This window comes from Psammomys obesus, unplaced genomic scaffold (genome assembly GCF_907164565.1).
Source record: "Psammomys obesus unplaced genomic scaffold, mPsaObe1.curated_primary_1811, whole genome shotgun sequence".
NCBI classification, from domain to species: domain Eukaryota; kingdom Metazoa; phylum Chordata; class Mammalia; order Rodentia; family Muridae; genus Psammomys; species Psammomys obesus.
In genome coordinates, this window is record NW_026596466.1 from 3,800,743 (window position 1) to 3,812,033 (window position 11,291).

The 11,291-nt window shown below is 52.8% G+C and overlaps 1 protein-coding gene across 1 annotated transcript in view; it reads left to right on the forward strand.

The window, feature by feature from the left end:
• Card11 (caspase recruitment domain family member 11) overlaps positions 1-10,897 on the forward strand; it is a 97,493-nt gene extending 86,596 nt beyond the window's left edge. Inside the window, exons 7-13 of the mRNA XM_055598543.1 lie at positions 765-917; positions 1,568-1,693; positions 2,666-2,863; positions 4,587-4,773; positions 6,562-6,686; positions 9,578-9,693; positions 10,483-10,897. Of these exons, the coding sequence (XP_055454518.1) occupies positions 765-917; positions 1,568-1,693; positions 2,666-2,863; positions 4,587-4,773; positions 6,562-6,686; positions 9,578-9,693; positions 10,483-10,687 (1,110 nt within the window). The 3' untranslated portion in view covers positions 10,688-10,897. The remainder of the gene's footprint in view (positions 1-764; positions 918-1,567; positions 1,694-2,665; positions 2,864-4,586; positions 4,774-6,561; positions 6,687-9,577; positions 9,694-10,482) is intronic.
• Positions 10,898-11,291: the final 394 nt, after the last annotated feature.

Sequence of the window (11,291 nt, forward strand, 5' to 3'; positions counted from 1 at the left end):
CCTAGAATCCCCCAGTGAGGGGCTGGGGTGTGGCTCAGTGGTAGAGCACCTGACTCAGATGTCCAGTGCCCAGAGTTGAACCCCCAGTACTTACAACAGTGCCTTGAACATTCTAGGCAAAGTCTCTGTCACTGAACTCCATCCTCAGCCCTTATGATAGGTGCTAAGAAAAATGACAAATAGGAATCACTATCCACATGGAAACCAATGCCCCTTACCTGGGAGAAGAGAGCATTCAGGAAACCTTATCACTCCTGAGAGACTCCACTGAACATGATTCCCTATGCTACAATCTCAAGTGTCTCCCACACTTGTCACTTCAGAAAGAGATGTAATGCTCACTGATGGCTAATGTTCTAAAATACCTCTGCAAGGGAAGAAAACACATCTCCATCCTTCTAGAATGAGCCCCATGACTGGCTGGGACTCAGTACTCTTAGAGCATAGACTGGGTTCTAGAGTAGCTGGATCTGGTTGGTTGATATTTCAGGGTGCCTGTCAGCGGGAATGCAGAGGTGTCTCCTTTTTTGTTGCCTCTGAAGTATCTTGAGGAGTCACAGATGCTTCTCTGGGCTCCAGTACGAGCTGGGACAGAACAATGGGCCTGGGGTCCCCTGTTTCTTTACAGGAAATAAACTCAAATGATAAAAAGCTACTGAAAGACCCAAGACAAATCTCTTGCATCTCCTTCTCTTCTGCTGTCTTGGGGCTAGCTCTTTGGTCTCCCTCCTTCCGTACTCACCTCTGCCCCCTACCCCACCCAGGCTGGCAAGCGCAGCCTCCCTGACTCAGACAAGGCCATCTTGGACATCCTAGAGCATGACCGGAAGGAGGCTCTAGAGGACCGGCAGGAACTGGTCAACAAAATTTACAACTTACAAGAGGAAGTCCGCCAGGCAGAGGAGCTACGGGACAAGGTGGGAGCACCATGGGCTTGGGATTGCAGCCCCTTTCCCAGGAATCTCTGACGTCACACCCTAAGTCTGAACTGCCTGTCTGCACATCCCAGCATCCAGCCCCATTGTGGTTTGCAAAAATGTCAATCCATTCCCCACCTTCCCTTTGCCAGTCCAAGCAGCCACCAAAGATGTGTCTCCAAGGTCCATTCCTCAACAATCCACTGGGGACTGGCCAGCCTCCTCCTGAAGTCCCTTTTGATCAGTAACTGGCAATCAAGACCAGCCTAACACACCAAGTCTGGGCGGGGATAAACCAGCTGTGGCCACTAAGCAAACAGCCATTGGACTGGGGAGTATAAGCATTGCTCCCCGGCACCCATTTTGAAAGCCAGGCATAGTAACACAAACCTGTTATCCTAGTGCTTGAGGAGTGGAGACTGGAGGATGCCTGGGGCTGGCTGGCCAGTGAGCTTTACCCTGTCAGTGAGCTCTTGGTTCAGTGAGAGACCCTGTCTCAAAAAAGTAAGGAGAGTGATAGAGAAAGGTACTTGATGTTGGCCTCTGGAGGACACACACACACACACACACACACACACAGCCACTATTAACCTATTGATGGCTCAGTATAGTACCTCTCTCTCTCTATCTCGCTCTCTCATTGCTCGCAGTACCTGGAGGAGAAGGAAGACCTGGAACTTAAGTGTTCAACCCTGGGGAAGGACTGTGAAATGTACAAGCACCGCATGAACACAGTTATGCTGCAGCTGGAGGAGGTGGAGCGGGAGCGAGACCAGGTACAGTTCCGCCCCAGGGCAGCAGAGGCTGCCCAGCAGATGGAGTCTATTTGCCTGTGGTCTATGTGCCCGCCACACAGAGCTTCCCCGTGCTTCTATCTTCTCTGCCCTAGCTCAGAGATGAACTCCATCCCTGGGTACATGGGTCAGAATGCACAGGCCTCAGGGGATCATGGTGGCCTGAGCTGCACCCCGGTGGCCGCCAAGTCAGAGCATCGTGCCTTAAGGGTGGTCTCTTTAGTGACGGGAAGGAAGTTGAATTCCAATCCTGTCACTCATATAGCATGTGCCCAAGACAACATGTCTGTGTGAAGGCTCAGTGTCCTCATATGTAAAATGGAAATACGTTCCACGTTAGCATGGTGCGGACCCTGGGGATAGAGGACAGGACGCAGCTCTTCACGCTGTGCCTGGCAAGAGCCGGTTACGACACTGTAGGTTGCAGGACGCAGAAAGGAGAGTTAGATGTCCAAGCTCAGGGACAAGCTGGATGTGCTAATGCAGGCTTGCTGTCTCAGCGTTTGGGAGATAGGAACAGGAAGATCATAAGCTCCAGGCCTGCTGGGGCTACAAGAGTGAGTTCAACACCAGCTGGGCAACTTAGTGAGACCTTTTCTCAAAAAATAAAGAAGATAGCTGGGGCTTAAGAGTGGAATATGTACCTAGAATCCCCCAGTGAGGGGCTGGGGTGTGGCTTAGTGGTAGAGCTCCTGCCTAGAATCCCCCAGTGAGGGGGTGGGGTGTGACTCATTGGTAGAGCCCCTGTCTAGAATCCCCCAGTGAGGGGCTGGGGTGTGGCTCAGTGGTAGAACACACACCTGGTATACACAAGGCCCTGGGTTCAATCTACAGTATTTCAGAAGGAAGAGCAATGTTCAATGGTCCCTCGGCTGAAGCCTGAACTAGAGGTGATGTGTATCTCTGACCATACTTTAGTTTGCTTTGGGTGAACAAGTCGCTCTTCCTTGGCAGGCCTTCCACTCCCGAGATGAGGCACAGACTCAGTACTCACAGTGCTTAATCGAGAAGGACAAGTACCGGAAGCAGATCCGGGAGCTGGAGGAGAAGAACGATGAGATGCGGATTGAGATGGTGCGGAGGGAGGCCTGCATCGTCAACTTGGAGAGCAAGCTCCGGCGCCTGTCCAAGGACAGCGGCAGCCTTGACCAGGTAGGCTTAGCCAGCCACGTCCCCAGACCCACAGCCACGTGGCCTCTGGACCCCTGCTGAGGGCTGGCCAGAGCATCCCCATCTCACGATGTCATCATTGCATCCCCTGAAATCCCTAGTGTGTGGGGTGTGGGGGGGGCACACACACACAGGCTTGCCATCAAGCCTGACGACCTCAGTTCCATCCCTGGGACCCACATGGCTCCCCAGGAAGGACAGAACTAGCTCCCTCAAAGTGAGGAGTCTGGGCGACATTCCGGTCTGGCCACCACCCGGCTGAGTGACTCAGCTCACTTTTCCAACTCTCTGTGCCTCTCTGTGGACGGCAGCCGGCAGGGAGCCTCCCCCAGCACTCTCTGGTAATGTGGAAGGTCAGCAGGATTAAGGTACCCTGTGCTCTCGTTAAAGTTGCTGGTGCCCAGGGGTGGACACTCGTTAGCAGACAATGAGGTGGGTACAGGCTGCGTCCCCCAGGAGCCCCTCGAATGAAGGAACGCTGCTGCCGTTCCCATGTGTGGCATGACTGCTGTAGCGGAGGGTCTCCCAGACCTGTCCTCGGTCCTGAGCACAGGCTTGCCGTCCCATAAAAACACCACGGCGTCAGCTGGGGAGACAGCTCAGTGGGTAAAATACTGACCAGACAGGCACGAGGAACTGAGCTCACTCCCCAGAATACGCATTTTTTTAAAGAGGCCAAGCTTGATGGAGTTTGCCTACAACCCCAGTGCTGGAGAGGCAGAGACACGCAGATCCCCCGGGCTCGCTGCCCAGCCAGTCTGCTCTGCTGGGTGAGGTCCAGGCTGAGTGAGAGACTCTCTCAAAAATGGAAGGTGAGGGCATCTGTGTAATGACCCCAAAGGGTATCATATGTATGCCTTCACATATGTATGCCTGCAAGCCACACACACACACACACACACACACACACACACACACACAGCATAGGAACTACCGTGACAGAAAGTGCCACGCAATTACATCCTCATTTGTAAAGAAAGGGAATACAGTCTCAGCAGCTGGGCACAGGCAAAACCCTAGTATGTGAACTGTGTTGTTTATTCCAAGTTCAAGGCCATCATGAAACCTGTAGAGGAGCCTTTCCTTCTAGGGTTCCAGAAGGACTAAGGGAGTTCTGGAGGCCAGAGGCCCCACCTGGGAGGCCCTAGCCTGACTCTGCTTAGCCACATGTGCCACTCAGTTCCCAGTCACAGCCCCTTCTCAGGGGGACCTTTTCTGGCCTAGTAATGGAACTCCGGAGCTCCTGTGCTATAGTTTCATCCTGTGAACAGGACAGTTTGTGATTTATGTGAGCCTCACGCAGGCCCCTCTACTGTCAGCACAGTGCTAGATATAGCTCTCCTCCGTGAGTAGCTGCTGGGTGTCTTCCTCGAGCTAGCGTCCCCCACCCAGACTGAGAAAGGAGCAGCACAGATGGCAATCCAACCCTGGAGGTGGCAAGAGCCAAGACCGAAAGGCAGACACAGCCAGCAGGTGGCCAGCAAATGCTGGTCCCAGCTGTCTGTTAGACCAGGAAGCAGCACAAGGGATAGACCCATGTCAAGGTGACAAGCCATGGCATCCAGGTGGATATTCAGGGAGTCAGAGAAAAACAGCCCAGGCTGAGTGTCAAACTTGGGTACCCAAGGGGGAAAAGTGGTGCCTTCAGCCAATCTGCCTTATGGCTACCACCACCCTTCCCTCACGCATGTCCCTTTGTGCCCAGAGTCTGCCTAGGCACCTTCCAGCCACCATCATCTCACAGAACTTTGGAGACACCAGCCCCAGAACCAATGGCCAAGAAGCCGATGATTCTTCAACCTCAGAAGACTCTCCCGAAGACAGCAAGTACTTTCTGCCCTACCACCCACCCCGGCGTCGGATGAACCTAAAGGGCATCCAGGTACCCAGGGGTAGGGGTAGGAGGCAGATGGTGGCTTGGGGGTCCCAACACAGGCTGAAGGGGAGAGCACTGCTTGGGTGTGACTTGAGCTGTTACAGCCCTGGACAGAAATCATGCCTCCTTGTGGGTGTCCATCAGTGTGTGAGAGAATCCTCTTTAGATTCCCTTCCTGGGTTGAGAGCTGAACACCACAGCAGGGACCCTGTAACTTTGGTTGGTGCCCAGGGAGATCCATGGCATGTGGCTGGTTCTGGGGAGTTCTCGAGTCAGTGGGTGGTTAAATGGGATGGATGGATGGGTGAGTACTTTATGCATAAATGTATGCATGCATGAAGGTTGGAGAGGTAGATAGAAGGACGAAGGGATGGGTGAACGGATGGATAAGTGCTAATTGGTTACATGGATGGACACAGGATGGTGGATGATGGAGGGTTGGGTAGATGGATGGATGGTTTCAAGAAGGTATGGTGGACTCATAGATGACTGAGTGGGTGGATAGATGGATTGATGAATGAGTACATGGATAGGTGGGATGATGGCTGGATGGATAGATGGAAGAATGGGTGGTAGACTGATGGATAGGTGGCTGGGTTGTTGGATGGGTAGATGGATAAAATGAGTAGATATGTGAATGGATGGATCATTACATGGGTGGACAATGGAAGAATAGATAGGTGGGGGATGGATGATGGATGCATGTGTGGGTGGATGGATGGATGGATGTGTGGATGAATGTACAGACTTTCATAGATGAAGGATGGATTGATGGGTGAGTAGCTAGATTAATGGATTGTGGATGATAGACGGCTACATGGATGAATGGATGCTTACATGGGTAGATAACGGATTAATTGATGGGTGAATGGATGGATGCATTGTTTCATGTGTGTTTTCATGGATTGGTAATGCATCAATAGATGGGTGGATGGTAGATAAATAGTTACATGGGATGGTGGATGAATGAATGGATGGATGGGTAGATGGATAGTGAGTGTCTGTGAATAAATGGGTAGTTACATGGATGGGTGGATGGATGATGGATGGGTGGATGGATAGATGGATGGATGATGGATGGGTGGGTGGATGGATGGATGGATGGATGGATGGATGGATAGATGGATGGATGGATAAGTGGATGGATGGGAGGTGAATAACTGGATAATGGATGGGTGGGTTGATGGATAGTTGACATATGGGTGGATTGATGATAGATGTGTGGATGGGTTATGGATGGATGTGTGGGTAGGTAGATGGATGGATGAGTGGATGGATGGATGGATGAATATATGGACTGATGAGTGGATGCATAGATGAATAGGTGGGTGGGTAGGTGGATGGATAGATGGGGTGGATGGATGGGTGGATGATGGATGGATGGATGGATGGATAGGTGGATATATGGATGGATGGATGGATGGATGGATGGATAGAGAATAAGTAAAAGAATGAGTAGATGAGTATGTGGGGTTGGCTCCATGGGTAAGTTGTATTATTGAACTATACACAGTGTTGAGCCATAGCACCTGCACTATTTTGTCCAATGACACTCACAGCTGATAAGCCAGAGCACAAGTGTCCACTAAGTTCCTGATGCATAGTCTAGCATAAAGAGCATAAACCATAACCTTGACCCTACCCTCAGGGAGCTTCTCTATCTGGTAGAGAATATGAGGTTCCATTTAACCATAGTGGGAATGGACCATATGAGTATCAAATTCTGTGGCACCCAGGAGGGAACAGGTATGACCCCCACCCAAATAGCATTTGCCACACTGGGCACTAACTCCCCTCTCTGCAGATATTGTCACAAGAGACGAGTTCCTCCGAAAGCAGAAGACAGAGACCATCATCTACTCCCGGGAAAAGAACCCCAACACCTTTGAATGCATCGTCCCTGCCAACATCGAGGCTGTAGCAGCCAAGGTGAGGGACACTGGGTACCGGCTAGCCTCTGTGAAGCCCTGGGCCATGGTCAAGGGTGAGTGGCCACAGCTATGTCCATCCTCTCTCTCTACTCAGGACCCAGATCACTCTCTTCCTCCACTCTTTGTCCTTGGATCTCTGATATGGGCTTGTTTTCTGGGACCCATGTCAACTAAATATGTGTGTAAAAAAGAGAGAAGAGAGAGAGAATGAGCATGTACTTGGGTGAGACAAGAGCACATCCTAATTTGCTTTCTGTTGCTGTGATAAAAACTGTGAAACAAAAACAACTTGGGGAGGGAGAAAAGGGTTTATTTCATTTTGCAGCTCTCAGGCCACATTCCATCACTGAAGGAGGTCAGGGCAGGAACTCCAGGCAGGAACCTAACGGCAGGAAACGAAGCAGAAGCCATGGAGGAACACTGCTTACTGGCTTGCGCTTCTTGGGCCTGCTCATCCTGCTTCCTTACACAACCCAGGACCACCTGCCTAGGAGGTGGCACCACCCACAGTGGGTTGGGCTCTTCCACATCAATCATTAATCAAGACAACGCCCACAGAAGACAGTATGATGAAGGCAGTTCCTTAATTGAGGTTCCTTTGTCCCAGATTAGTGGGTGGGTATCATTCCCCAGCTGCTGAGTTGATGGCTGAGTTAGTTGATTGCAAACTATGCAAGAATGGGGAGCTAAATTTAATCCTCAGAACCCACATGAAGATCCAGACATGGTGGCAATGATGTAATCCCATCATTGGAGATGGAGAGACAAGATGTGGGCCAGCTATTTTATGTCATCTTGACACAAGCTAGAGTTATCTCAAAGGAAGGAACCTCAAATGAGAAATTGCCTTCCTTAGATCGAGCTGTAAGGCATTTTCTTAATTAATGACTGATGGGGGAGGGCCAAGCTCACTGCTCATGGTGCCATCCCTGGGCTGGTGGTCCTGGGTTCTATAAGAAAGAAGGCTGAACAAGCCATGGGGAGCAAGCCAGTCAGCAGCACCCTCCATGGCCTCTGCATCAGCTCCTGCCTCTAGGTTCCTGCCCTGCTTGAGTTCCTGTCCTGCCTTCCTTCAGTGATGGACAGTGATATGGAAGCACCAGGGAAACAAACATTTTCCTCCCAAGATCCTTAGGTCATGATGTTTCGTAGCAGCAATAGTAACCCTAAGATAGGAAGGTTCCTTAGTTTCACCGACCAGAACCATCTGGCTTAGCAAACCATTGAGCCTCAGGCCAAGAGAGAAGCCCTGTGATTGACACTCCGGTTGATTTCTCTTGCCTTGCCTCCACATTCCCACACAAAACATCAGAGCCATGTACGTAGGCAGCCAGGCTGGGCTACCTGAGATCCTGTTTCACAAAAGGAAAGTCAGTTCCTATCGGGAGGCCTGGCCAGTGAGAGAAAGAGAATGGGTCTGGTCAGGCACCAGATGGCTTGTTCTGGAAAGGTGGTGCCCCCCAGCCTGGGTTAACAGGAGGCAGGGAGCAAACAGTGAGGGGAAGAAAGCCCCCCACCCCCAGGGGTGTTCTGGGTCTACCTGCAGCCTGGGTGCTGGTCCACGCTGTCTGTCTCTGTCTCTCTCCCTTCCTGTCTCCCTCCATCCCTCCATCCCTCTCTCCCCCCTTTCCTTTCCCTCTAATCCTCCTTTCCTCCCTCTCCTTCCCACCCCTCCCCCTCTCCTCTTCTCTCTTCCCTCTTCCTCCTTTTCCCCACCCTCTTCTCCCTCCTCCTCTTCCCCCTTCCTCCTCCTCCAGTTTTCCAAGACGCTCACATTGTGTAGATCAAAATGGCCTGAGAACTAACTAGAGTCTTCTCCCTCCCCCCTCTTAAGTGACAGGAATCACGTACTGCCACACTTGACTTTTGGCTTTTTTATTTTTTAAGATATTTCTTGTGTGTGTGTGTGTGTGTGTGTGTGTGTGTGTGTGTGTGTGTGTGTGTGTGTATTTACTTGAGCACAGTGCAAACAGAGGTCAGGAGAGGGCATCATAACCCCTGGAGCTACAGTTCCAAGTGGCTGTGAGCTGCCACATGTGTGTTCGGAACTGAACCTCGGTCCTCTGCAAGAGCAGCAAGCACCCTTAACCACTGAGCCATCTCTCCAGCTTTAGTTTCCTTGTTTTTTACATAGGCTCTCACTGTGTAGCCCAGGCTGGCCCAGAACTGGCTGACTGTGCAGCTGCCCTCTAGTCCCTGTCTTCCTGCCTCTGCCTCCTGAGTGCTGGGATCACAGGTGTGCGCCACTTGCTTTTTTATATGCTCCTTTCTTTGCTTCCTTCTTTCTTTTTAGTTTTGACACTAAGCCTTCCTGCATAGTCCAGGCTGACCTGAAACTCATGATGCTCCTGCCTCAGCCTCCCACATGCTGGAATTACAGACACACACACACCCAGCTTTCTATGCTCTCTTTCTTGTTTGGTTTGGCTTGGTTTTTTAGAAAGGGTTTCACCATGTAGCCCAGGCAGACCTGAAATGTTCAATCTTTCCACCCCAGCCTCCCCTAGGGCCAGGATGGCAGTTCCATTTTTGTCTTTGATGTAAATTTTGAGGGTTTTTTTTTTTAAGTGATTTTGCCTTCAGCCAAATCGGAGTTTTCCTTTTTTGAAAATAGCAAGCCCCTGGGTAAGCAGGTAGTCCCAAGGACCCTTCAGCCACCTCCCTTGCTGGCATTTCCTGTTCTTACCAGGAACAGCCCAGAAGGCTGGACAGCAGGTGTCCACTGCCGGCCCGAATGTCACTGTGCTCAGCGGGGCTGAGCAGTGTTCGGGGGCGTCGGCCTTCGGCCTCACCAAGGCCAGCTTTTGAAGTTCCCTAGCACAGCCTGGCGCCCAGCCCACTGGGGCGGGGCGTGTGGGGCCACTGCTGACGCGGCTGCTCTGCTTGCAGAACAAGCACTGCCTGCTGGAGGCCGGGATCGGCTGCGTCCGTGACCTGATCAGATGTAAGGTGTACCCCATCGTGCTGCTCATCCGAGTGAGCGAGAAGAACATCAAACGGTTCAGGTCAGGACACCCGGCCCCACACCTGCCTCGCATACCGTGCTCTGCTCAGCCCTTAAAAAACCCTTAAAGCCTCTAACCCTGAGCCCAGCCGCAGATGCTGGTGCACATTTGTAAGAGACAATGGGATGAATGGGCTGAGGTTTCCCACGTGCACATGGTTGGGAGAGGCCCAACTTCCTGTCCCTGAAAAAACCAAGTTCAAAGAGGGAAGTGGCCAGACGTGGTGGCCCGGGGCTATCACTCGGCCACTCAGGAGGATTGCGGGTTTGAGGTCGGCCTGGTAGCATAGGATGCAGCCTTGAAAAGGGGGAGTATTCTAAAACCTGCCACAATACGGGTGACACTCCAGGACCGGACGCTGTGAGAGCAGCCGGGAGGGCACAGCATGTGCTTCCCCTCACAGGAACTCCCGGAAGTATCAGACTCCTAGAGACAGAGAGCAGAATGGTGGGAGCCAGGTACTGAGGAGGTGGGGGTCGAGTGTGTGTTTAATGGGGACAGAGTTTCCATTTGGGATGATGACCTGATTCTGGAATGAAATGGGTACTCACCATGTAGCCCAGGCTAGCCTTCAGCTCACGTTAGCCCAGGCTGGTCCCAAGCTCTCAGTACTGTTACGTATACTCACTGCTATAACCCCAGCACATGGGAGGTGAGGCAGCGGGTACCAGGCATGTGTGGCCCAGTGTGGCCGGCAGCTGCGCAGTCCAGGCTTCCGTCTCACACTGTGGGCATCACATGGCCTCCCCTTGTCTTCCCTTGCTGACTCCCCCCCACCCCCCGCCACAGGAAGCTGCTGCCACGGCCGGAGACGGAGGAGGAATTCCTGCGAGTGTGCAGGCTCAAGGAGAAGGAGCTGGAGGCGCTGCCCTGCCTCTACGCCACCGTGGAGGCTGAGATGTGGGGTAGCGTGGAGGAACTGCTGCGTGTCCTCAAGGACAAGATCCTGGAGGAGCAGCGCAAGACCATCTGGGTGGACGTGGACCAGCTGTGAGCCCATCTGGGCGTGAGCAGTGGACGCAGAGACGGGGGCCCTGCTGGGGTGGGCAGAGCCCTCGGCAGGGCCGGCAGAGCCTCCGAGGCCAGAGCGGCGGCTGGAAGTAAACTTGGGCAGGGACAGGCGACTACCTGCGAGGGGCAAGCCTCGGAAAGCCAGAGGGGCCGCCGGCCCTAGAGGAGGCACAAAGCATGCCTCCACACAGGCTGGGTCCGGGAGCCGGGACTCCCCCCTCCCCCCCCCCCCCCCCCCCCGTGCCCTTCTTTTTCTGGCAATAAATTTTCTCAGTTCCTTGTTGGGGACGGAATCCTTTGCAGAGCTCCTGACCCCACACCGGCTCACTAGCTGGGGCTCCTTCTGGCAAACTCAGGGAAGGTGGGACCAGGCTCAGGTTTCCCACGTGCTGGGGGGGGAGGGGAGGGGCGTGAAAAGAGGTTCTTCCTACCCACCTCGGTTGCTGACTGTATAGTTTCTCACGAGCCACTCCCACCCCTGCAAGCCCCCCTCCCCAGAGTGTTTACAGGTTGGTCCTGGACAGATAAGCACAGCTGTTGTGAGCTCATGGGCGCAATGTCGTGTCCTGTCCAGACGACAGCATTTC